This window comes from Cyrtonyx montezumae, unplaced genomic scaffold (assembly GCF_038088225.1).
Source record: "Cyrtonyx montezumae isolate F1298 unplaced genomic scaffold, pur_monq_1.0 scaffold_2, whole genome shotgun sequence".
Lineage (NCBI taxonomy): Eukaryota > Metazoa > Chordata > Aves > Galliformes > Odontophoridae > Cyrtonyx > Cyrtonyx montezumae.
Genome location: NW_027071936.1, coordinates 28,771,727 through 28,798,884, shown reverse-complemented (window position 1 = coordinate 28,798,884; position 27,158 = coordinate 28,771,727). Strand labels below are relative to the sequence as shown.

Below are 27,158 nucleotides of genomic sequence, written 5' to 3'. Positions count from 1 at the left end.
CTGAAGCACTGGGTTGACTTTCTGGTATGTCACGCGGTGTCCAGGTACTGCAGGGAGGACAAGAGCATCTCAACCCGGAGACACCCCCTCCCAACTCTTGCAGCAGCAGTAACAATGTGATGGCCGCAGGGATCCCGAGGCAGCACACTGGACCGTACCTTCATGGGTAGGCTCTGGGTCGGGGGTCAGCGAGATGTCGTCCAGCTCCCGCAAGCAGAGCCATTCTCCATCCATCGACACTCGGAATTTGCAAAGATAGATGGTCTCCATGGCAGCCTGAGTGATCTTGTCGGTGGTGGGGGTTGGCATGTCGCTTTGAGGCGTCAGAGCAGACATGATGACTCAGCTGGTACGACAACAACAGGGAAAAAAGAACTAAGAAGAAAAGCTTTTGGAAGAAGAAAACAAGAAATACCTTGCTATTATAGATCAGATATGCTCAGGAGCACACAGACTGCTTTGGCCTTTTCATATATAAAGCAAGGTAAAAATGCTGCTCCTTCACGCTCGCCTGTTCCTCCCTCCTCTCCGTCAGCTGCCGTTGTCTTCAGATATGCTAAAGGCTATTGATCCTAAGCAACCACGGGAAACCTGGCTTCTGCATCAAAGATGGAAAAAATATAAAAATAAAAACTACATTAAAAGAAAAAAAATGCAGGAGGAAGAAAACGAAGGGCTTCCTCTGATGATTACCCAAGCAAAAACAAAGGAAGAATGTAGAAAAAGATATCCAGGTTTGCTGAAATTGAGCTGCTGGTGCCTTTCTTGCCAGCTCAGCCAGGGCAGCGAGTGCTGATAGGATTGGTTGTGCGCAGTAAGCAGGGTGTTGACCAAAATGGCTGACTAATGAACTGAACTGAAAATTCAGGCTCATGTGACCAGCTGCTCTGAGCGTGGGGCGAGCAATTCCCAGGATGCTTCATAGGCGCTGCTGATGCAGGGATGGCAATTAGGTCTCATCATCCCCAGCAGCTCCTCATTGGGCTATGCCGGGCAATTTCCGAGCAGCAGAGCGCGCATTTCTCATCAGCCACCCCCGTACTCCAAAGAATAGCAGCGCGAGGAATACAAAGAGACATCTGTATTCCTTTCATGCGCTGGGTGCTGCTGCACGAGTAAAGTAAGTACCTTTGTTTTCATAGGTGTGCAAGTTGCTGTTCCATTTTATTTTTGCTCTGCAACCCCCTCACGTAGTACCTTTGAACTAAGATTTCCCACGCGTAGAATAAATTTAGGATGGATTTATCCACCCGGGGAAACAACGAGAAGAGCTCTAGAGCTAAGCACTGCAGTAACATAGGATTAAGCTGTTTTAGAAGGGCATACGCACACTGAAGAACAATGGAGGAGAACACAGACATACAGACGTATGCAATAGTCATAGGCTTTAAAAGCATCAACTGAAAACAGGTATTGCTCAGGTGAGGCTCAGGAAGAAGCACTGCCTCTCAGCAGGCAGAGAAATGGGCTTTCAATGCCTCGAGAGACAAACGACAGCCCCCTGCAGCCAGCTGAACCGTATCCCAGCCCACACACTCCAACTCCAGGGCACAGGAGCCAGCACTGCCCCATCACAGCGCACCCAGACCCTTCTAATCCTCAGTCACTATTCAGCCAGGGACACGACACAGGATCACCACACCCCGTGAACTACGGGCTCATTTTATTCTTGCATAGCTCTGGTATGTGGCAGAGAGTAGGTGGGCAGTGTCCATCTGAAATGGAGGTTTGTCCCCACCGCCACCCAGGGAAGTCAGAGGAAGCCACCAATGGGAACACAGCAACAATTAACTCACAGGACCCCAATTACTGACCGTTCATTTTTCTCCTAAACAAAAAATTGAAACAATGTGTGTCTACTTCTTATAAAGATGAAACAAAAATTGATCACTTGATATGGAAATCAGAACGCCAGTTCATGTAGCTTTTCCTCAGAAAGCACTCATTATGTCAAAATTCATAATAAAAATGGAAAAAAAAACCAACAAAGTTCACAGTTATTTCCACCAAGCAAGAGGAAGCAGCTGCTTTCAGTGAAAACTTGCTGCTTGGTGCGCAGCATTCTCACTCAGCACCTCTTTCTCCCCATTAGACTAAAACGAAGAGCCATGCAGCATGTTATCACAGTGATGCAAAGAATTATGTGACAGATGACAACAGTTACTATTGTTCCTTCTCTCTAAGAATGGGTTTGATAACACGCGCTGACACATCAGCTCATATTGCTTTTGTACATCCTTTCAATGAGCTCCAGTTTCAGCACTCACATTTCACTACCCCAAAACCCGTGAAAGCTGTCAAACATGGCTACAGAATGCTCTTCACTCTTGCTTTCCAAAGCAGTCCAAACAGCAAATCATCAGAGTCAACTACTGAGAATCAACGAAGTACCACAAGCTATTCTGTAAGCCATTAACTGATGTATCTAATTGTCAGTTATAACTACAAGCAACAGGGGTGTAACCCTGCAGCTCCTGCTTCAGAACAACGGTCTTCCACTGGATTCAGTGCTGACAAATGATCCATGCAGCTCCATCACAGTGCAAGTTTCTTTAGGAATTATTCTACTGGTTTCCCTGTATGCCATTTGCTTCTGAGCATGAAGAAATAAAAGCAGCCACTCTGCCCTTTTCAGACCTCCCCTATGCAACATTCCTGCTCTAGATACTGCATAGGGATGTTTAATGAAGGAAAACTAAAGCAATGCATTGTCACAAGCTGCACAGGGACATGGTGCAGTCACCATCCCTGGGGGTGTTCAGGAACCATGGAGATGTGGTGCTGAGGGATGTGGTCAGTGGGCACTGTGGGGCTGGGCTGGGGTTGGACTGGATCATCTTAGAGGTTTTTTCCAACCTTTCCTTCATATATAACGAGAACAGAACTTACCTTTCAAAACTAGTTTTTGGGATATGCTAAGACCAGCAGTGAGACTGTAACAAAAATGGATAATGCCTGTATGAGAGCTATGGCACCGTTGGAAAACAAAGACTACACTCAGAAAAGGAGAAAATAATAAGCAAGAAAAAGAAAGCAACCCAAACAATCCAAACTAAATAAAGCTGCTCAAACCTCCCAAACAGACATATCAACAAAAAAACAAAACAACAATAAAGCCTCACCAAAAACACCACCAAAACACAGGAACTATCCTGTGATCTATTGAGCTGAGAGCCTTTTGGTCCCATCTGGAAAACAGGACACAAAACCTCTCCCCCCACTCTGGACCTCATGCCTCAAAGTTATAAAGCAACAAAGAATCTTATAAAACAACAGGGTCATGTACTTGTATTTTTCATAAAGCCTTTGAAACAGAATTCCTCACAACTTAATGCTGTGTGCTGGAGCTCTAGGAGGGCTTGGGTTCAATGAGTGGCCAAGTGCAGCTATACAGGGAGAGGAGGTCACTTGACAAAGGATCGCTTTCTGAACCTCAAACAAGTCAGATGGTTTTGAACAGCCCTAAGAAAAGTCAAGTATTAACCCCACTTTGGCAAAACAGGACACAGGCTTTGGCTAGATTACAAAACACAGCAGTTGCAGACATTTGAATTTTAGCACTCCAAAGTCTGAAAACAAACCATCCCACCATCCAGCAGCATTTCAAATCTCAGTTGCACTGGAAAGTGTTTCCAATTTATTTGTCTTTTAAAATGAAAATGATCTAGACAGTTAAACAAATCCCCATCCACCTTACGGACTCCAGAGGGCACCTCTGAGTCCTGCTTCCAGTGCCAGCACACCCAGCCTGCCACCACCCCCGACCTTCACTCCTCAGCAGAGACCTTCCCTCATGGATATTTAACATCGCAGGAGAGCACTGAACCATAAAAAAAAGCTATCGACACTATACAAATTGGAACCACTGTCAAAACGAAACTATCTGATGGTAACAGCTCAGATGCATCACAGAGCTCTGGAACAGCTGCTCACTGGCTTGAGAGGGTACAGGAGCAGATAATACCATGCAGACGTGATAAAAAAGTTATGAAGAAACGCAAGTTTTTATACCACAGCGTAAGATAAGCATGAATCATAAGCAAGTTTGTGCAAGTTTTTGTAATGCAGGTAGCCTGTTTGTGGCTGATGAATAAGATCAGACGGCCTGTCATTCCAGTCCAGTACGGCAGCTCCCACACTTTCATGTGAAACAATTCTGGTTTTTCTATTTTCTTTCCTGATATGCAAAACTCTTAGTGGCAGATCCAAGAAAGAACACAACTTCTGCTCTCATGCAACCTCCCTCGCCTTCCCTTTGCCTTCAGCACACCATCCAGCTGCCCCGTCTTCCTTTCAGTGGCTGTGCCAGATGAGATCGCTGGAAACTGCCATCAGAATTTCTCAACTTCCTGAACAAATGACAAACTTTGTTCTCTTATTACTGTGAAGTACAGAGATTTAAGGAATCGAATACCTCTGGGAGGCTTTGAGTGGGAGCAAGGAAGGCACAATAATCAAGTTGCTTGTTCTCTCTCTGACCAGAATGATCTCTCATCAAGAAAGCAGGTGCTGCTGGCATCCAAAGCTCCTGCAACCTCCTTCCTTTAGCAAAGCTCTCACGCTGACCTGACATTGGGAATTGTGACCTCCTACCCAGGAGAAATACCTCTCTCAAGAGAACAGTTAAACGATTGCATCACAACAGAAAATAAAAGACCACTTCAAATACACTTCCAAATATTCTGTAATATTGACCCTCCACTGTGTTGGCCGCTATCCCACTTTAACAGGCAAATATCAATATAATTATTTTTATTACAACTTCTGAAAATGACACTGAGGAGAACTGATGATCTATCAAGAAACACTTTTCACTTAAATCTTTCAGTTCACATCTAAGTAGAGAGGGATTAGTCTTCACGGAGTACGTCACATCTTTAATCCAGGCACAAGATGCAAAAATAGCCTTCTTCACACTCCTCAGCTTATCTTAACTCCAAATATAACCACAGCACTGAAAATCAAGGGACGCAGATGCGAACGATCCCTCTGGGGGCTGCTGCAGAACAAAGACCAAGAGAAGTCAACATCAGGAGTAACATACTATGGCAACGTGCCCTCACAGGAGGAGACCCGGTGGCCTTCCCAGAAATACAGGCAGGATAATCCTTATTATAACATTATTGTTAATGGCACAACACCTCAGAGCCACACAGAGGAACTACCATTGAGAGGAGGTGCAGCAAATGACACCACCTGCTCTACACCTGCTCTCGTGCTCTACAGGTAGCCAAGAGGAAGGTCAGCACTAAAACAAAGTCCTTTCTCCTCCAGACTAAGTTCCACCACTGCTTTAACGCCAGTCCTGAAGCAGCAAGTGGACAAGCAGAGCTCTGCAGCAGAGCCCACTGCTCCTGCTGCTCAGCAGTGAGCAAGTAAAAGCTGCTTTTCCACAGACACGAGAACCAAAACCAATCATAGCAACTGGCACTATGAGAAAGTTGATTTGTAGACAGAACGTGCTCCAGAAGAAACAGAGCACAGTCCATGACGCTATGCAAGTAAATCATGACTCCTGTTCCCTTCAGACACAGCCATCACTGAGTGGGCTTCAACATCTGATATTGCACAGGCAGCTATTACCTCTGAGACAGAAAAACGCAAGGGAGTTTCTCCACACCTTTCCTACAAAGCTTTCGCAGACAGCCAGTGTGGTAACACCCACACAAGGAACAGGGCACTACTCAGGGATGAGTTTGTACACTAACACCTTGAGATCCTGAGCAAACAAGCTCACCTCAATGCCTCAGCTCTGCACACCTGTACAGACCCTCCAGCAAAGAACTGGAAGAATTCAGCGGCACAAAGGCACCTTAACAAAGACTACATTTCTTAAGAGCATGAAAGAACCTCTTGACCTCAAACAGCTCTGTCCCTCCTCACACCCACCCCACACAACTACAGTGAGGAAGGGCATCCCGATGAGGGAGCAGCAGTTCGTAGAAGGGAGATTCTGACAGGAAGTTAGCGGCCTGAATGACAGCCGAGCGGGGTGGGCAGGCAGCTAAAAACAAAGGGAACTCATCTCAGCCGCTCCCTGCTACAGAAACTGACTTCTGGTCTCGGCGGCCACAGCTTTGCTGAGTAATAGCTAAATAAAGTGCATTCGCTTCCAGAAGAGAACAACGCGGCCAAAGACGCCCGCTCCGAAACGAACGGGCTGCGAGGTGTCCGAGGGCCGCACGACGCTCCCGAGGAGCCGTGCAGAAACCCGCGGCTCCCGCAGCGCTGAGCTCGAGGACCGGCGTCACCGCGACGGAGCGGCGGGGCCACGACCGCAGCCCCGGGGGCCGGACGAGTTCGGGGCGGGACGCGCTCGGAGGAGCCCAGGGACCGCTCCTACGCTCCCGCCGAGCGCGGGTCCCCGCCGCAGCCTCACAAAGGGCCCTGGGCGGCACCTCCCCGCGCGGCCCCGGTGCTACTCACGGGCTGCGGCGCCGTCGGGCCCCGGGTAGCTCAGCAGCAGCACGGGCAGCGCGGCTCCGCCGCGGGGCGCCGGGGGTCTCCACACGTCGTGCGGCGCGGCCGCGCCTCCATGGCCGGGGTAGAGGAGGAAGAAGGGCGGCGAGGCGGGGCGCGCCTCGTCCTCGTCCTCCTCCTCTGTCACCGCCGCCTCCTCCGGGCCGGGCTCGGGGGGCGGCTCGGCTCTCACCCCGGCCCCGTCCCGGGAACTTTCCGCCGCCGGCGGCGCCCGCTCCGCCTCCGCCATCGCCGCCCAAGACCGCCGGCCCCGCCCCGTGCGGGAAGGAGCTCCAGAGCCGGCCCCGCCGCGGGCTTCCTCAGCCGCGAGCCCCGCGCCGGGAGGGGAAGCGGCGCGCGGCCCCGCCCGCCGTCCGCGTGCGAAGGGCGGAGGCGCGGCAGCCCCGGAGGAGCGGCGTTGCGGCCGCCGGACCGAGCCCTCGCGGGGGGAGGCGGGGCTTACCGTGTGAACGAAGCTCGGGAGGGCGGGCTCGCACACGCCTGCACTCGTCCGCGCAGCGGGAGCGGGGCCGTCGCCGCCGGAGGGCGAGGCGGCACCGGGAAAAGCGTTTTCCGATCCTCTGCCGAGAGGTGACAACGCCGAGTCCAGATATCGCCTCTGCCGCTAATACGGCCACGGGCCATAGGGAACCACCGGCAGGAGCGCCGTCCTAAGGGCAGCGCCGAAGAGCTGTCGTTCCGGCGACCGGCAGCTCTCACTGAGCACCCCGCACTCCGGACGCCGAGGTGAAGATGACACACTCGCTTTTCTTTTAATCTCCCCGTGCCCTAAAGACATCTGCCTGCTGGGCGCTTCCTTCCAGCGCTGCCCCATGTGACCGCTACCTTAACAGATGCTTCGGTCCGCTGTGGAATCCTCGCACTGGGACTGGAGATGCGTACTTGCTGGTGTGAGCGCGAGAAGAATCACATCCAAACCGCTGCTGATGGCACACAACGGAAGACAGCTATAAAAGCCTTAACAAAATGCAGGCAGTAGCAACTCTATTAACTTTTGAGCCCTTAAACACAGTTTCCTTACCCTTCGTGAACAGAAAATTCACGCTGCAATGCAGAAAGCACAGTCCATCTCTCAGCCGCGGTAGTTTTCAGCTCCAACTTCCAAAGACTTACTCTAGATGAAAGAATAAAAACACAGTGTTAACTACAAACTCACCCCACTTCTCATTTCCCGACCATTGCCTGTGGTTCTTCCCATGTTTCACATGCTTTTGTTTTCACAGGGGTCTTGAAAACCTGTTCATCATCAGGGATTGCACACCAGCACAAAACATACTTCTAAAAAGCATTTATCAGAGCAACATTGTGGTATTCTCCCCTCCATGGCATTAATAATCACAGTTGTGATTACTCATACACACAGCCATACTGGAAAGGAGCATTTATGGCTTTGACCAATCTCTGAGCTAACCAACTGAACAAAATGCCACGTTTAATCTTCATTTAGACAGGTTGGTGAAGTGGTCCTGGGAGATGCACTGTGCCATCTGCCTGCAGTGGGCATGCTAACACACAGTGCCTGCTCTCGCCTTGAGCCTTAATCCCAAAGTTTCTGGAAAAGTGAGCCTGCAATAATACCTCAGTGTATATCCCTTATTTACTGCTCAGATGGAAGTTGCTGGAATTTTGCTTCCCAGCTGCCTAAAGCTTTTCAAGGGAATATAAAGCCATGTAGGATACTTGCAGCTTACCTGCTGATTTAGGGAGGTGCATCAGCCTCTCCTTTTCACACAAAGCGTGAAACGTGCGTGAGCAGATGCTGCAGCAATGAGATCAGTTAGTGTCTCTGCGGAACATTTTTCACATCCCCTGTAACATCCATTAACACCAAACCTGCTTTTTCCCCAGCGTATTACCTTTCACTGACCTCTTCCCAAAGCCTCAGCGTTGCCAGTGGCAGCCTCCATTATCATCCCAGTGCAGAGTCGATAGAAAGATGTAGTTTGGGGAAATGCACTTGTTTCTCTCCATGGTAAGGCTTAGACTTGTTTCTCATGTTGTAGCAGACTTGCACATTTAACATGACTACCCACTCAAAGCCATGCATTTTCTCTGGGAACAGCAATCAGCCAACACAGTTGATTGCTGCTCGCAGTACGTGAGAGTAAGCATGAGAGAAACAGGTTACACATCTTACCCAAAACTATAGGGTCAGCATCACTGAAATGAAAAAGTATTTTCAGTGACCTCTTCAAGAAAGCCTCACATTTGCATTGGTGACACTCATTGAACAAGGCTTCAGCAAGTACCCCAACCTGAGGGGCTAAGCTTCCCTGGAGAACCTGTAGGGTTTCCGATGGCAATTTTCATCTTAAAACACACACTGCTGTGACTTCAGGATGTGAGAAATGAATCCTTTGTCCTGCACATACCTTCAATCTTTCTTCTCCCCACACACAGGCCTGCTAACAGCACAGACAAGACTCGGTGCTGATCAGAAATGCCAGGGTTTACTTCACTGCCATCAACACTCCTCAGTAGTTTCCACGACCTCTTGTGGTACAACATGCCACAGCTATGCAGGCAGGCAAAGACCTCCAGGGCAATTTCACGGGAAAGGGAATCAATTCACAATGGACTGTAGTATGAGCCTGTTTCTACGGAGCAGTTCTGTTTTGGCCACTATGCAGTATTAAACTGCTGTCCGCTGCACGAACAGCAGGGGGCAAACAAATACAGGACCAATGAAGCCAGCAGAACTGGTCCTTTCTCAGGACTTGCTCAGTCTTGAGCTACGTGCATTTGCCTGCTGAAATCCTCTCTGAAACTGCCACGCATAACACCTACCCCATGGATTTGGGATATACAAAGGCTATAGAAGTCTCCTTATCTCTATTTCCATACTGGTTCTGGTTTGATGTTTTTTCACCTCTAAAAAACAGCTATAAAAAATAACAAAACATGCCACAGTCAGCAAGAAAGCATTTTCCTGGGCAGGAAAAGGCCTAAGATAGAATGGTTTGCATCAAACCCTACAGAAATGCATTTTGTATGCAGAAAGCAAGCACTGTTTGCATGTTTTCAAAACAGCACCTTGCCCGTCACAGGTTTACACACGTCTTCTGTCTTTTCTGGTGACATCACACTAACTACAAGGTGAAAATAATGTTACATCCTACCTGCTGGTCCTGCATCAATGTTGTGTTAGATCTGTAACAGCAAGCAACAGTTAGCACATTTATCATAGATTAAGCTAATGTGGTTATGGTGGATGAATAATTAATTACAGAGTCCACGCTTTGCTTCTCACTGAATTCTCAAGAAGGGGAAATGGTTTCTCAGGTCGCATGCAATTTAAGGCAACAGCCTCTGCTTAGTTACTAAATAAATATTTAGGAGAGCGTAATAGTTAATTCTTAAATGTATGAGAACAAGAATGAATTAATCAGAGCATAAATTAAGGCGAAATACCATAACCATTTATATCAAACCCCACAGCTCTAGACCTCAGCTCTATGGGCCAGGACAACACAGTAAGGAGGAGGTGGCAGTGACAGGGAATCCCTTTCTCAGCGCACCCTCCAGAGGACCTCCCATCTCTCACCTGCTGCCCTCAAGTCCTGTTTGGTCCATGTCCGTCCCTTTGCTTGACACAACCCTTGCAGCCTCTCAAAGCTGTATTCACAGCATAGAAGGACATTCCAATAGAGGAAAACAAATTAACAAGCAGGCAAGGTGAGAAAAGTGCCCTGTACTAATTTTAGAGATGGCACCTTCTGAAAAGCATCCTCCTAAAAAAGAAACAAACAAGCGCACAAAAAAACTCTCAAAGGAAAACTCCCACTCGAGGATAGAAAAAAGACAAAATCAAAAAAAAACCCAGATTATCTTTTACAAAAATTTTATTGCGTTCAGTTGCAGCTCTCCGAAACAGAGAAAAATAAGTATCACTGAAGCTTTCTGCTCTTCTTAACTCCAGCACGAATGCCAGAGAGCTCCCCACTATATCTGTGTATTTCCCTGCGAACTTCACGGACCTGGCCCTTCCGGCGAATCTTGGCTCGCCTGAACTTCTCCCGATGCTTGACCCTGGGATTGCGATCAATCTTCTTCCTCCTGGGGGTGAGGCCTTTGTTCTTGATCATCTGATAAGTCACACCTCTCTTTTGGTTTGGATCCTCTTCTGTCGCTGGTTCTTCGAGCGTTTCCTGTTCTTCAGTTCTCTTCCTCTTGAGCTTCAACTTCTCTTCCATCATCTTGTAGTATTTTAGTGCAGCCTCTCCATCCTGGTCAGACTCATCTGCCGGTTCCTCAGCAGCAAGCCAGCCATTGGCAAGAGTGGGTTCACGTTTTCTTTTGGTTTTCTTAGCAGTTGGTTGGAGAAGCACTGGAAATTTCTTTCGCTCTCGGAGTTTTTCCTCCTTCTTATCATAATAGTTTTTCAGAAGCAGGCGAACCTGTGAGGATAACTTTTGGTCTATCACAGCTAGGTCATTAATGATATTTCTGTAAGCAACCAAACGTTCAATGATGGGGTGACTATGAATTGGCATCCTCTTTGACTTTAAAACTAAATAGAAACTGATATTAGCACAGTAATTCAAGTAGAGCTGGTACTTGGTCTGCAAATAGCGACTGCCTTTCCCCTGTGGGATAGTGCCATTTTTGACCATTTGCAGCAGTGGGTGCAGCTCATCTTTAAGCTCCATCAGTTTGACTTCAAAGTCCTCAATCAGTTGCAGGAGCTCAGGAGACTCCTGCTTCAATAGCTTCAGCTGCTCCTTCTTAGAAAGGGCCTGCAAATCCTTGGCAATCTTCTGCCCCTTGCTATCGTGGGTTTTCTGTTGCTCCACCACGTAGCTCTGGATCACATCCAGCCCATAATCATCCTCCCCCAAGTCCTCCACCAGCCTCCTCTGGATCACTTTTGCCTCCTGCTCCTCTTCCTCCTCCTCAGCATCAACATCTTGCTGGCTGCGTTTGCCCTTAGCCTGCGCATCGCTCCCATAGTCTGTGTCATAATAGAGCTGTTTGCGTCGTCCCCAGGACAGCTCATGGGGGAGATCAGTGTCCTTACCGTGCTCTTCCAAATCACTCTCCATGGACAGGTCCTCATCTTCATTCTCCTCCTCCTCCTCCTCCACATCTCCTTCATCCTCCTCTGCACTGCGGTCCTCATAAAACCCAACTTCCTCACCAGGTTCACCTTCTTCTTCCTCCTCCTCCTCATCGTCATCTTCATCTTCTGGCAGCTGCAACCCCAGTACTTCCTCCTCCTCCTCTTCCTCGCTGTCCTCGTCCTCCTCCCCGCTCTCCAGAGCCGCCATCACCTCCCGAAACTGCGCCTCGTGAAAATCCTCCACCTCGTCTCCCAGTCCCTCAGGGCCCACCTCTCCGCCGGGCACTTCCTCCTCGTCGTCCTCCACATCATCGTGGCGATCGGCGGGGTCCGGCCGCGGCCTCAGGACGGTACCGCGCCGCGTCCTCATGGCTACGCCGGAAGTCGGAAACGGCTCCAGACGCCGCTTCCGGCGCCGCTGTTGAGCTACTTCCGCTCTTCCGCTTCCGGTTGTGATGTCGCGGGGCGCGGTAGCGGCCGCATCGCAGTCCTGGCAGGCGCCAGCTGTGAGCCGTGCCGCGTGGAGCGAGAAGAGGGCCCGTGTGCCCCTCCGGAGGTTTCCCTTCATCTGAAAGCACAGCCACATCGCAATGCACGGACTCCGTGTATTCACACTGTGACAATAAAAAAAAACAGCCAAGTAGCACACCTGACATCTGTGCTTGCTTCCGAAACCCCTGGTTAGTCGGTTCCCTGTACCCGGGCCAAAGTTTCAGAGAGGGGAAGTGAAAACACCTCCCTGGACCACCTGAGGGATGCGTGTTGACACTCCAGCTCCTCTGCCCTCCTGCAGCAGAGGCCTGTCCTGGCAGGAGCCATTGCTGGGGACCAGCCTGCAGCTGTGAGGCTGTCACTTCCCCCGCGCTCCTTGGATCAGCCCTTTTATGCCACAGACGCGTGTCCAGGCTTCATCAGGAAGGTGGTTGAGGCTGTCTATATTCCCTGATGTTTACATTCACATTCCATTCGGCTGCTTGTTTCTGTCCTCAGGCACACAGCACATAGCTTAACCTCCCATCTTGCCACTGGGAAATCACATTAACGCTGAGCCACATGCAAGCAGTCTGCTTGAAAGAAGTGCAGACAGACATGCTATAAGAGGGAGGCACAGTTGAGAGTTCAGTATGGTCTGAGAAACCCCCAAGTCTGATAAATTTGGCAGCCACACAAGAGAAGTGCTGTGCAAAACAAGCACAGGTGCTTTTCTCTAACCACAGAACAGGTGCTGGGTTATTTATATATACCCACATCCACCTTCTTATGGAAAAAGTCATGCTGGACAAGCATTAAAGTTAACTGAAACAGAGAAGCTCCCTTTTTGGTGCTTCATTTGGATTCTGGCAGATCTGATTGTGGAGCAGTCTTAGTCTCTTCCTCCTGATGCTTTAACACAGTCACATCTGAGTCAACATTTTCCATACTTCCTTACAAACCAAAGATGTGTTTTGCCTCATACAAATACAGCTTTTCCAAATCTGTCAGAGCCAATTGTCAGGTATCACCTCCTCTGGTTAACAAGGCTGCGTAAAAACCAGTAAGAATAACTTGGTTTTGGTGAGACATAACATTCATTAAACTTGTTAGGAAAACCTAGGTAGAATTTTTTACTTTGTGTTAGCTGGCCTCTAAAATACAGCCATCTCTGCCAATCAGGCTTTTGTAGTCTCCCAGCTTCATTCCACAACTTTTGTGAATCCCATCCGATTGCTGCATGGTAAATGTCTAGGTAACTTTTGCAAGTGTGACTTACAGAAATCCAGTCCTTCACTGTGCCCCAAACACTGAATATTTCCATCCAATTGCAATGTAATGCCCTCAGTTTGTTAGTCAGCGCTTCCAAATTTCAAAGCCTCAACAGCAGACCAGCTTCAATTTAGATTCTCACTGATTTACATGGAATCGACACATGGTCTCTCAATTGAAGTTTTTTTGTTTTTTGTTTTTCAATTTGTTCTTTTAAATGAATACAAACAGAGAGATTAAAATCTCTTTCAGGACTCGCTGAAACCATTATCCACTTCTGCTGAAACTGGAGATAACCTCCAAGGTTGCAAGGTGAGATCAGGAGTCTAGCTCCCCACTCAGCCCAGGATTCAAGCCTGAGTGATGGCTTGCTGGGCTTTTCCCCAGCTATCACAGTTCTTTAATGCTTGCCTGTCCAGATCATTTTCAGGGTGTTTAATGCATTGTACAATAAAAACAGGATAGTCTCTAAATGTAAGAGTGAAATAAATCCTCTTCTAAAGAGCTTACATTCTAGACAGAAATCCTCAGAGAGATGCAGGTGGCTGAATGTGACTAAAAACAGTTCCCACACCACCAAATAAAGACCAATGGGACTACATACGCAGACATCAGATTCACAGATTTAGCAACTGAAATTCAGATACACTGCATACCAACAGTCAGGGGAGAACACTGAAATAATCAAAATCACACAATGTTTTTCTGCAGTCTCTTCATTCAAGTTTTAAAATACTCGTAGATGTATCTACTTGGACTTCATCAGTGTCATAGTCTTTATCAATGCAGATATGCAAAATAGGCCAGAAAAGGCCTCTTTTGAATATTCTTCATTATGCTGTTGCCATTCTCCATTCTCATTAAAAAACAAAACAAAACAAAAAACAAATAAACAAAAAAAAAACCCACTTTCCTTCGTTTAAAAATATATATATTACTTAAATAGTGTTTAAATTGACATTTCCCCCCAGCCCTCCTCACTACGGTTAGCCAGGCTTATCTTCAACCTTCTGCACAAGATGGACATCTTCCTGCTTGAGTAAGAAACTCCACACCACTCTGTTTGCATTACTTTCTGAGAGGGGGGGAGATGAAAGAAAAGCAGGTTTTGCTGCCATACAGATTGAGCCCTTGCACCCATCATCCCCTGCTGTCTCTCCCCAGGGATGTCTTGAGTTTCAGCAATGCTGATGTAACACAACAGCTCTTTGCATCATGCAACCACCTTACTAGATACTTGCACTAGGAGAAAAAGCTCAGAATGCAAATGCCAGGCTCTATGAACAGTTCAGTGCTTAGGAAGCTGACTAGCAAGGTCCAAAGCAATGTTATCTTGGGATATGAGCTTCTTGAGAGCCCTGGGGAGCCAAGAGTAGCACGCGCAATGTGAAAAGCCTCATATCAACATACTCTGTCAATAAGAAGCTGGAGCAGTACAGGATTTGCTGTGTGCTGCCGTTAATCATGAACAAACTAGCCTTGCAGCTAGTAGAAATTCACAAAACACTAATGCTATAAACCTGGCAAAGGACAGGTTGTTGCCTTTTAGCATCATACCTTGCTCTGCTACCCTTCTGCCTTAAATAAAATTATGAGCAAGATTTCATTCCATGGAAGGTCCCTTGTAATAGGTGCTACTAAAGATTGAGCTTCCCCATCAAAGTAGCCTTTTTCTGCACAATCTATATGCATGTGTATACTAAAGAAACAGCCCCAGTTGTGGCAAGCTACATCAGTGGTTTGGTTTTTTTTCTCCAGATTTACATAAGTGATCCCAAACCTAAAGCAATTAAAAAGGAAAAACTCTGCTATTCTTTTGTATTCCAGAGGATGTGAGCCAACTACATTAAGAAAGGTCTGCTTAACATACGCTTCAGGGAATTGAGAATGTCCCCACTCACTGGGGGACAGTTGCCTGGGACCTTATGCAAAGTCTTCTGTATACCACACATCCCATGGAGCTCCTTCTCCATTTGCTATGAAAGAACGTCCTTAAAGCAGTAGGCAGAGCACAGGAGGAAGAGCCTAGCTTTGCCCCCACTATGCTGTTGTTTGACTTTCCACCCCTCCCACCTCTCATCTAGTCTGCTTTGACTGAAAGCTCCTTGGGGACAGATAAGAATCTTAAAATACATTGCATAGCATCTGTTGGAAACAGGATTCTGATCTTGAAGCCTAGCATGCCAAACTATCCCTACAAAGACCTAAGTCTGATTTCTCACAACCAGAGAGCAAGAACTGCCACTCCTTGGGTATCTGTGCACTTTCTTGACTCATACTCCTCAACTTCAGGTGGAAGAGTGCCAGTGATCCTGGTAGTAAATTGGCCCCTAAAGACCATGGTGATTTTTTCACTCTCAAAAATCACTGCATGTTGGTGACTAACAGAATAAAAGTGCACAGTAACAGTGCCAGCCCCTGCCCCCATTCATCTTTGGGGGAAAGAGGTCTCTCCATATGAAGCATGCCTGGTTTCATACATCTCCTAACCACGTTTTTCAGTGTCAGAGCTAGGCAGCTGTGCTGTTTATTTTAGGAAACAAATAGCTGTATCATTTGCACACACCCTTATAGGCAGACACATGCTCTCCACTCACATTTTTCAAAAGAAGTGAAGGCAAGATGAAGAGCTGTTTGCTGTGGGTGACTTTGACAACAGCCCTGGGGATCGTCCTCGTGGCAGGTAGGTGAGAAACAAAAACCACGGAAAACTGAGCGGAAGGGATCTGGGATGCATACTGTATAAATTGTTTTTAATAATTTAGACAGTAAAAAAAACTTCAAAGCCTGCTCAATAAGTTCTGCTTCAGTGATGCTTGTACTTATTAACATCTTCCTGCACTATAGAGCAGTGTGATTCTAATTTCTGTCTTGAGTCTAAGAGTGCTGACTAGCTACAAATTAAAACTTTTACAATTAGCCATTCTTAATCATGTTTCTAAGCAACAAACCACAAAAATGCATGCTTGTTTCTATGCAACGCTAGGAAGCTTGCAAGACATACTTGCAAGGTTGTATAGCTTCTAAAATCCAATTAGTGATCCCATCCCATGGCTGTGGCCAACCCATTTCTGATTCAAGTCATCTTTGTTTATGCAGTTGATCTGGTCAAGGAAAACTACTCCAGCAACATGGATAACAGCATGCCTGCATTCCCCCCAGCCTTTGGAAAAGGCTACCTTACAGCAGATCTAAGCAGGTCCTTTAAAAGCCCTGCTTCCTATGACATATACTATAAGAGCATGCAAGTTAAATGTTAATAATACGCAGCTACAGCAGAGGAAACTGTTCTACTTAGATCTGTTTTGTTTAACTGAGCCTCTTTGTGCTTTAATGAAGCAGTCTCCTTCATATGCAGCAGTTTGAACAGATTTTCAGAATTAATTTGCTTTTTCAGAACACAATGGATTTCGAAAGATAAGATTTTTTTAACCAAAATCTCTGCATGAGCATTTGTGAGGAAGGGAACATCAGACTGCAGTGAGCCATGCACTAGAAGATCCAACCCGCAAACTTTTAGAATGGCATTAGGAATTTTGCTTTTTACTGTCTTCTCTCCAGATGAATTTCACTGGGCAATTCGTGAATTCATTGCTGATAAACCTAAAGGAATCTCATTTCCATTTTTATAATTTTACTTTAAAAATATGCAGCACCTTTAACTTTTATGATTACTGAAGCTAGTGTTAACACAGAAGCAAATAAATTCAGTGTAACCCTTTGTATAATTATAAAAAAATCATAAAATGCTATTAAGAAATGTATAAGATAAATTAAAGCATGTTCGCGAAGGGTTTGGGACAATTCCCAAAGCCAATGGGATCTGACAAATACTGGGTTTGGATTAAGATCTTAGAATTGTACACTGTGTTGCATAGTGTCAAGACAGCTGAAGATCTATGAAGAACAAGAAGCTAGAGACTTTCTATAAGAAAAAGACCAAGACATAATGAATCATGCAGTAAAAAGGCTAGTAAGCTCCCACTTCAGAGGGAAGTGTTTCAGTTGAATGATGAATTGTCAGAGAGGAAACATACAAAGCAATAGAGAATGGAGGGTGTATAGAGACAGATAACCACCATTAAATTGTGAATAATTATCATGTGTCACATATTACAGATTTCTCCCTTAGTGGTGGCACAGTGCAGTCAGAGTTGAGCTTGCACTTATGTTCTGCATGCTTTGCAATTGGCATTTGTAGAGACTGCCAGTTGTGTTAGGTGCAATAGAAATGCTAAAAGCCATCCCTTGCTGTAAAAGGACTAAACAGACACACTGTACAGAGACAAAAATACCCCGGGAGCAGTAGCAAATACAAAGGAATGTGAAAATGACCATTTAAGAAGGGTGTGACTACATGCGCATAAAATTTTTTTTTTAATAACTGAAGATAACAGGCTACTTTGGAAAACTAGCTAGGAGAAGAGTTACTTCAAATCCTTTTGCTTGCTTGTTGAGTAAGAAGATATTGCATGCCAACAGGAACAGTCAAAGCCTCTGGGTGACAGATGGGAAGTTTCACATTGAATAAAATGCTAAAAGTACGGGAAACAAACATACCCAAGCTGGCTCCTTTCTATCTGAGTCAGCTCTGCAGCTGCCAAGTGCAGCCTCATTAGAAACTGAAGATCAGAAAGTCAGGCCTGGAGTTTTCTGTGTAAACCACTGTACTATGAGGACCACTTGCCTTCCAAGGCCACTTCATCAGGCTGCCTTCCCGCTGCATCCTCTAGTGTTTTTTGGCATTGGCTCCCAAAAGGACCTGGAGGACAACACTGAAGAAAAACTGACACCTTCTGTGATGGCACAGTAATAGAGGTTTAGAGAATCCACATCCCAACTAGGGTTTGGACAGCTAAAACAAACCTGCTGCGAGATACTGAAATTAGATAACCTCCCAGCAGATCCAACTGTGAAAATAGGACCTTGGCTTCCTACAGCTGGGAGCTTGCATTTCATGAGAAATCCCTATTACTTTGTGTCTTACATCAGAAAAGCAGTGGTCAGCTTTCCCATTTCCTTCCCAGCACTCCCATCCCTTCTATATAAAGAAGCAGACTGTAGGCTGGACAGAGGATGGAGATGACTTCGCCTCTTAATAGTTTTTTTTTGTTGTGACCTTGACTTTACACAGTAAAAGTCTATAGTGGGCTGCCTCTGAGGTCCTCATCACTTTGCTTCCTGCCAGAGTTGCAAAGTCTTCCTATTCTGACCTAAGATTTCATATCCTGTTCTTGGGAGCCTGCTTTGCAGGGAGATTGGACAAAGGGATCTCTGGAGGCCCCTTCCAACCCCTCAAATCCTGTGATTCTGTGATCCTGTGCTTGCAGGTTATCAATGGGATGATGATGGTGAGGAGCGTGTGCTGGTTAATAACAAGTGCAAGTGTGTAACTGTGACCTCAAAGTTCGTCCCCTCCAAAGACAACCCTGAGGAAAAAGTTCTGGAGAGAAACATACGTATCCTGTAAGTGGCAGACAAGTCTTACATGGAGATGGCAAGCAGGAGACTATGTACTGCAGGAGTTTCCTTGTTAGCATTTTTTTCCAGGTGTCCTGTTGTTTTTCCCATGGGCCACTTAACTATGCTATCCTGAAGCATCCTTTCACTTCCATCTGGGGGCCTAATCAGGTTTTCCAGTCTCACATGTACCTGAAGGGACAAATACCACATAGCTGCAATAAGGATCCCAATGTTTTAAGGGGTCCAATAGCAGCTTTACAAAATAATCTGTGCATGTAATGTTTATACAGTTCATCTAATCTGTAACAAAACTGGGCCAGTGACACCAAAATTTCATTTTCAGATTTTATCTGTGTTAACAAGCCTGTAACTTTATAGCCTGGAAAAACTAGTCAATGACAAAGCTACTATCAGAAAAGGTCAGTCTATGAAACAGATCTCAGATCTGGAGCAAGACTTTGTTCTCTTCATTCACATAAACCTGACAGAGGTATCTCTCTTGAGAACATAGACAATTCAGACTCAGACCTGGAGGAGTTCTGGCAGAACTCACAACAGGAGAAATAATAATTAAACACCTCCGTCAAGGTCTTGCAAGTCTCACAGGATTCCACCAGCTCAGACTTAAATAAAATAAAATCAGCACTGCTGCCTTGGAAGCATCATTAGTGAAAGGAAGCACTTTCCAGAAACTGCTGCATTACTCTTAGGGAGAGCATAACAGCCTGTGCAAAGCAGCCTGGAAACCAGTTAAAGCACATCCTCTTGCATTCAGTGATGGAGAAAGGCTAAGACTCATTTCTGGAGAAGAGTCAGAAAGGAAATAACCCAAACAAGATAAGAGTTGAGAAGTCAAAGCAGAGTAGTCCTCTCCATAACAAGTAGATTTCACAGGAGTAATTTTTTCCTCCATTCCAGTGTCCCACTCAAGAGCCGAGAGAATATTTCTGATCCCACGTCCCCACTCAGAACCACTTTTGTCTACCGCATGTCTGAACTGTAAGTATTTTTCTTTACTAAATTTATTTCCTGGAACTTACCCTATCCTGCAGCACTGCACATGGTGGCTCACAAGCATCTTGAAGGATAGCTGATAAAGAGAAGGAGCATCACAGAGGAAAGTCTGCCTTTTAGAGCCTTGTTTGTGTATTTGGTTGCAAGCCAGTAAATTGTTACATCTATGATAAGCTACATTAAAAATGATGCACTTGCAGGCAGAGTTTCATGCTAACCCATTTTCTTCTTGAATATCTTAAATATCAAGAAATTACACTTTTCTTTAGCCCTCCCTTTCAGGGGCCAGTTTGGTGAATTGCAGTTTAACACACTGAGAGCACCTGGCTGGGAGTTGCTATGTAAAATGCATGTCTTAGAAAGGCCACAGTAGCCAGCTAGTCACAGCTGTCAGATCAGAGAGAAGGACTACGATTTTGTAAGAGGTGTCTTAATCACAGCTCTGAGTAATACTTGTATTCCTTATCTCTTCCAGCTGCAGAAAATGTGATCCCATAGAAATTGAGCTGGGGGGTGAGACATACCAGGCCCAGCAGAGCACCTCCTGCAACGAGCCAGAAACCTGCTACACCTATGACAGGGATAAGTGCTACACTTCAACCTTCCCATTCATTTACCATGGGGAAACAAAGCAAATTCAAGCAGCTCTGACACCAACTTCCTGCTATGCCGATTAGCTCAATCCACTGCTATCCTAACACTTGCCTTCCTGTCACCTATCCATGTATAGCACTGTAGGACCTGGACAACAGTGTACAAAATACCATCTCCCAGAATAATGCAAGCTTGCTTCATGTGGTTTTTTAACATCAAGAGTATCATCCCTAATAGTACATGCTGGTGGTCAGATTCTCTTCTTTTATCCTTGTCCTGATACGTGCAGATACTGCAACACCATTATATGTCTTAGACTTTACTGTCAGATAGACAGACCAGATCCTCAAGCAGCTATAAATGACCAGCTCCCCTGAAATCAAGGGAACAACACTAGTTCACAACAATGGAGAAACTTCTTTGACCATCTTCTATCAGTCTGAGTAAGACTGCCATGGACATCAGCAGAAACATTCACGTGTTCAGATTGCTTCCTGAGCAATCTAATGCAAATGCAACCTCTGTGCAACTATTACATGATAGTTTAATTTAGAGTAATTTACATTGTTATTAAAATCATTGTATAATCATGTTCAAGAGAAAAAAAGAGGTATGAGGCTGAATTCAAATTTCAATTTCTCCTTTTTGAAATTGAGCATTCTATATCCTCCTAGTGCTATGGCTACTTTAAGCTTATAGTCTTCACTTAGATATAGAAAGTAGGTGTCAGGGTGCCAAGATTCCAGCTCTTCAAGCAATAGTTAATTTTTTTTAATTTTCCACAGTTACTCACTGATAATGATGCATTCTCAGTTCAATTGAGGTTGAACACAACCAAGCTGGCTTGAATTTGTTGTTCCTTCTAGAGCTGCAAAAGAAATCCTATGAAGCCACCTCAATTGCAAAAGCATAGGCCCTAGTTAAGATTCATTCCTATTTCCACAACTTTTTTGTTCATATAAGAAACCTCTACCAAATAAAGGAACTGATTCTGTACTGCCAACTACATTTAAATGTACTACACCTGGTAATGTCCATAGAAAACATGTGAGTGCATAAGGTGTCCAGTGTTGTACTTGGGATGGCTAATAGATTTCTCAGTGTTGTAAGAAATTGACTGCAAAGATGTAAGCTGTTCTGAAAAGGCCTTATGTGACTTTACACATTATTGCAATAACAACAAAACAGCAAAACTTCTTCCCATAGCTTTAGCTTTGTTAATTCAACGTTAAATAAATTTCTTCCTGCATCACTCTGTTATGTTTCTGTGGTGTTAATAAGAAAAAGCCAAGTCTATAATTATATTCTTGCCAACTTCACAAGAAGCTCTCCATCAGCAAATGCTTTACTTTCAGGTAAAGACTCCTGAGAATGAAATATGATGCATTTGCAGAACCTCTGACAGACAGAAGTCGGACTGATTATTTTAGAAACAGCTCTGCATAATAGTGCAGCTTCAAGATACTGTGGCTCTGTGCAAGACTGGAATTTAAGAATCCAAGTAACACCTAAATCCCTCTCAACATTACAGCCTGCAGATAAGAATTTTACAACACTGTGGAAATACATGCCTTTCAAGTACGCTGGGAGCCCAGCAATTTGTACAGAAGATAGCTTTCCTAAAGAGAAAGCAATCTCACAGAAGCCTGGGTTTGGAAGTCAAAAGAGGAAATCAGGCAGAGGTAGAAATTAAATTAAAACTACACCAGAGTTAAATAACTTAAAAATATCAGCCTCCTCCCTCCTTCTTGCTAAAAAGACAGCTAATTCAAAGAAGTGAGAAACACAAATAGAAAAACACTTCTGCAGTGTACTGACGTGGCTATCCAGAATAATATATTGATTAGGTACTCAGCTCATTGAAATTTCTCTCATGAAAATTTTGATCTTGGAAGTTCTGAAGCACTGTTCTCCATCATGTAATAGGTACAATTAGACTCCATTTCATCCACCTACACAGCCCTTACAGTTATAGCTACACAAAGCCAACAGTCACAAAGACTCTGTGACACTGCCACCATCCCAGAATTATTTGTCTAAATGTGAGATCTCCAATTCCAAGTAAGGTGGAGGTAAATGACTTTGAAATCATTCAGATTTGGTACTCATCCAAAATCCCAACTGAGCTGAGAGGGGCAGATGGTCACTAGAGCAGGAGACGGCACTTCAGGTTTTGGGAGGCCAAGTTCAGCTCTAAGCCTTGCTGCTGACTGCCCACAGGCAACTTTGTTGGGTACAGCTTGTGCTCAGATACAGCAGCAGTCAGTTCAGTGAGTGAACTGGGACTCCTATTTAACTGCTACCATAGTTGATAGATAAACAGGAACCAGCTGAAGCCTCAGTTGCTAGAGCTACGAGCCCTTAAGCTTCAGCTGAACTGGAACATTGCCATACATGCAACAGAAACCTCTCTCACTGGTATCCATCCAGCAAGTGACTCAGTGTGTACACCCAATGCTGCAAAATCACTTCATCTGAGGTCCCTAGTAAAGCGAACAGATTCCAACACCTTCTCTTGTATAGAACTTTGTTCATCTCTAAAACAGGGCTAAACGTAGAATACATTCTCAAAGGGATGTCAGTAATATAGATGAAAGCAGTAAGTACAACGGGGATGATTAAAAAGCAGTAAGTTGACTGTAGTCCAGAATTTGATTAAACGAGCATGCCACAGCACACAAGCTATCTTGAGAGCCTTTCAGCTAGCCTAAGAACTGCTAAGACCAAAATGGACTACCAAATTATAGTTTGAAGGCATATAAATTGAGACTAATTTATCTGTCCACTTCAGAATAACAACTCTACCTTTAAATTTACACTAATGTAAGAATGTCTTATGAACAGCTCAGCTACTAGCTTCTGAAAACTCAGAAATCTGTATTAACAGTAGGGAGTTTTTTCATCTTATCTCTTTGGATGTCACTTCTTTAAAAGCTTTGAATGTCTTCTCTTGAGCTCCATTATCACTTCTCTCAGCCAGTATTTTCAGAAGGAACTGAAAGAAAATATTAAACATGATTAACAGACTCAAGTAACAGATGTCAGAACAATTGAAGAAAAAGGCAAAAACAGTGTAAAAGGAACAATGCGTGCATTGGCTTCTTGACCATAGTTGCAAATATTGCTTATGACATAAAGCCAAATTCAGTGAACTCCTTTCTTGGGCCCTCAGAGAATGAAAACTTCTTCCTGTTCACTTGCTGCCAACGTGGCACTGTATGATATACTGTTCAGTGTGCTTTACTAAGTATTCATTAACATTGCTCTCCAGGTCAAACATAAGAAGTAGAGATGGGCTAACTGTGGTGCAATCATAGCTCAGGTGTATTTGAGTAAAGACAAACTAATAGGTGAATACACCACAGTAACTTTCCTTAGCAGCCTATAGAATACACTTTGTTAATTTCTGAACATGCTCTCACTGTGTGCTCTAAACATGTGTGCACACTGGAAACTCAAACAGATCATGTAAACATCCCAATATCTGAAGGCACTAGGTTGATATTCTTGCTGACTTCAAAATACATTTGCCTACCACCCCATGCAAGCCCTACCAGTATTATGGTCTCCAGTACTACTGTGGACAATACAAAAGCAGAAATAAAATTAAGAAAAGCAGTACTTCAAGTCAGCTCAGGACAGCATTACAGTGTTACTTTTTCAGTTGCATAGGTCATGCAGTTGTACAGTATCCAGACTCTGGAGAAAAAAAAATGATTTCAAGACAGTCTGCTTTAAGGTAAGATGCACTCCATATCTTTAAATAACACTAAAGTGCAAGCACAGCTGCACTCAGTAGAATGAAATACTTTGCTAGTCCTTGACACTGTACAAGGCAGCAGAAAATCTCTGCACACTGCAATAGAAAGCATAGTAGTGACAGCAGAGTAGCAAGATCTTAGGCTACTCAAAAGCAACAGCATAGGCACAAAAGAAAAGGAAAGAGGCTACTTACCTTCAGAATACCTCAAATACACAGGGACTTCCAGCAAAATACCCTCATCTCCATGGCCAACTCTTAAATGAGGTCTGGGAAGAGTTGGATCCTGGCTCCACCCCTGCCTGTCACTCAGGTACACTGCATGCACCTGAGCTCCCCTGGGTTGGCCCTGCCTTTCCACCAGGTGCTCCATCACTGCTTCAAGCTGTGACTTAGCACTTCGGCTACAGTCTATAAGTATTTTGGACTATAATCTAATACTGTTACTCTAACATTCATAAAAAATTCCACTTTGTTGAACAAGACGTATTTACTGGCTCAGATGTAACACAGAAAGAAACATTTGTGGCAGGTTTTGAAAGGAAAGGAGTGTCCTGATCCTCTAATGCATGCACACACACAAACATGTAAGAGTATATACATATGTGCACATCAGGAAACAAGGTCAGGAAGTTGTTGATACCCTGCTTTTGTTGTGATGCTTTTTGTTGCCTTTTAGTATTTTAAGGACTAGAAGTGGAGAGGAGAATGATATTTGACTCACCAGTACTGCAAACACACAGCGTCTCAAAATAATAAAATGAACCTCAAAACACAGTGATGACTCATTTTATATTATGAGATTTAAATCCACTTTTTAATCAGACTTAAACCATTTGTCCTCTGATCTCTGAGTATTTAGCCATGTGGCTCTGGAAGCTAGGACTTCCCTGTGTTTTCTGTAATTCTATGTGAAATAAAGTATTGAGACAGGAAATTCAATATCATTTCCATATAAATCTTTAAAGTAGGTATTAAAATTAATGCTTCCTCTGGTTATCCAGAAGACCTGAAACATGTTAACCTCCTATGTCAGCAAAGCTTTTACTCATTAGGTACTGATGGTTGTTGCATGGGATCATTCATGTGAGCAAGTCAAGTACAAATGCCAGCAGGATGTATGCAACCTATACTGCAGTTATTATCATAGAAGTATAGAATTACTAAGATTGGAAAAGACCTCTCAGATCATTCAGTTCAAACCCCAATCTGTGCCTGCTGACTGTATCCCTCAGTGCCACATTTCTGGGCAGCCTGTGACAGTTCACTAACACTCTTGAGAACAATTTTTTCCTTATATCCAAACTGAATATCTCTTGATGCAAATTAAAGCCATAAGGGACAGCATGTTACTGTATTCCTAGTTTTGATTTCTCCCCCTCCCATCCTGACATTACATTATAATCTCGGAAACAGCATTGTTAGACTAATTGCTAATTGGTTCAGGCCAATATTATTGAGTCAAAGGGATATGATTTAAGTAGTAAATAACAATTTGCTGTCTTTTTGATCAGTGCTAACAATCTGAAAGCTGTTTCCCAGAAGTCATGCTTTGAGCTACTCAAGGGAAGGCAGATCTATGGTATCAAATAATCTTAGCTCAGACTACTGATCCAGCTTGTAAAATCCCAAGAGTTTTATGGTTGTGCAGAAATATTGCTGCTTCTTGTAAACCACACCTCTGTGAGCATCTTGTGATATTCAACAGAAACCATACTGTTGTAGAAATGATAACAGTCAGTAGTGCAGGTGAGATACCTGAAAATTCTCTGCACCTTTACCCTAAATAGTGGTGTTACTGATGCATCCAGACCTACAAACAAGCTCCATGCTGCTCTGGTTTTGAGTGATATGACAGGACTTACTGCTGTTTCTACACCTGCATGGCTTATCTTCAATCTGCCAGCTAGAGCTGACCAAAGAGCTGTGCTTGCACAAACCCAAGCAGCCAAAGACACTCAGGAACTTCTATGCTGAGGGTGAGCAGGGTAACGAAGGAAACTTGCTTACAAGATAGCCATTGGCAAGTGAAATGCAACTGCTGTGCAAAGAATGGGTCAGTGCTGCAGTCACTTCAATAAGTGACTTTTAATCTCATAGAAAGTTCCTGTGAATTTTGGAGAAAGCATCTTTCCTAGCCTTTGCCTCAATGAGAAACCACATCTGGAGGCCAGATTCCCACACTTCCTGAGAAATATGCCTTTAAGAGCACAAAACCAGCATACATCTCTTCTCTAAACACACAGATTTCTTGTGTGTCTCATCATGAATTTCTTTCCTTAATCCTAAACCATTTTCCTCTGTTTATCTCTCTGAGGAAAAGTTCAGTCCCTCAACATGAAAGCTTATCACCAGTTGGCTAATGAATAAGCACCAACTTAATCACTGCTTCCTGGAAAAGAATTACCATTTTTATTTCCTTGGTCCCGTCCATTATTTGCTATACTGAAACTAATTTATACTGCTTGACAATCAGGCAATTCATAAGCTGCCTTTGGCTCCCTATTACAAGCTACTTTCCCAAGTAATTTGTCTTTTGGGATATATAATAATAAGTCAGTAACTGGCATTTTTGCTTAAGGCACTAGTTGAAATTGTAGCTAACCTGAAAAAGACATGAAAAAGCATCAGAAAATACTTCATGTATAATGATAGCTGCACAGCAGATGAACCATCGTTGTTCCAGCAGTGTTTTCAAAATAGTCTTGATTGCCCTATCAGTGTGGAACTGATCCAGAACTTCTTATCAAGGATTTTGTAGAGGCAATATTACTCAAACCTAAAATGTGTGTTTCTGCTTATTATCCACTTTGAACATGATTATGGCAGCGGAAGGAAGCTCTGCTGCTCCCCTTTTCTATGAAGTTCACCGCGTTCTACCGGGTGGTAATTATTTACAGGAACAAAAAGACTGCTTTAGTTTTAATTGCAGGTAGGTTCTGCTGCCAGGACACTGCAGGTGTCTCGCCTCTAAGCGGGCCTCACTCAGGGACAGACAGTGAAGGGTTGACGGTTGAACTGGATGATCTTAGTGGTCATCTCGTA

The 27,158-nt window shown here is 44.6% G+C and overlaps 3 protein-coding genes across 9 annotated transcripts in view; 1 reads left to right on the top strand and 2 right to left on the bottom strand.

The window, feature by feature from the left end:
- RUFY3 (RUN and FYVE domain containing 3) overlaps nucleotides 1–6,825 on the bottom strand; it is a 51,982-nt gene extending 45,157 nt beyond the window's left edge. For 2 of the 7 annotated variants that reach the window (XM_065736745.1, XM_065736746.1), the window contains exon 1: nucleotides 6,427–6,825. In XM_065736745.1, coding sequence (XP_065592817.1) covers nucleotides 6,427–6,709 — 283 coding nt within the window. In that variant the 5' untranslated portion in view covers nucleotides 6,710–6,825. Of the gene's footprint in view, nucleotides 1–158; nucleotides 844–6,426 lie in introns of those variants that run through there. The other 5 variants (XM_065736739.1, XM_065736738.1, XM_065736741.1 and 2 more) reach the window with 4 other exon arrangements.
- Nucleotides 6,826–10,298: 3,473 nt separating this feature from the next.
- On the bottom strand, nucleotides 10,299–12,014 carry UTP3 (UTP3 small subunit processome component). The gene has a single exon (XM_065736736.1). It carries the CDS (start codon nucleotides 11,907–11,909, stop codon nucleotides 10,368–10,370), a length of 1,542 nt encoding a protein of 513 aa, XP_065592808.1. The 5' UTR covers nucleotides 11,910–12,014; the 3' UTR covers nucleotides 10,299–10,367.
- Nucleotides 12,015–15,856: 3,842 nt separating this feature from the next.
- Nucleotides 15,857–20,482, top strand: JCHAIN (joining chain of multimeric IgA and IgM). The gene is made up of 4 exons (XM_065736737.1): nucleotides 15,857–15,965; nucleotides 18,613–18,748; nucleotides 19,664–19,744; nucleotides 20,235–20,482. Exons 1-4 carry the CDS (start codon nucleotides 15,905–15,907, stop codon nucleotides 20,434–20,436), a joined length of 480 nt encoding a protein of 159 aa, XP_065592809.1. The 5' UTR covers nucleotides 15,857–15,904; the 3' UTR covers nucleotides 20,437–20,482.
- Nucleotides 20,483–27,158: the final 6,676 nt, after the last annotated feature.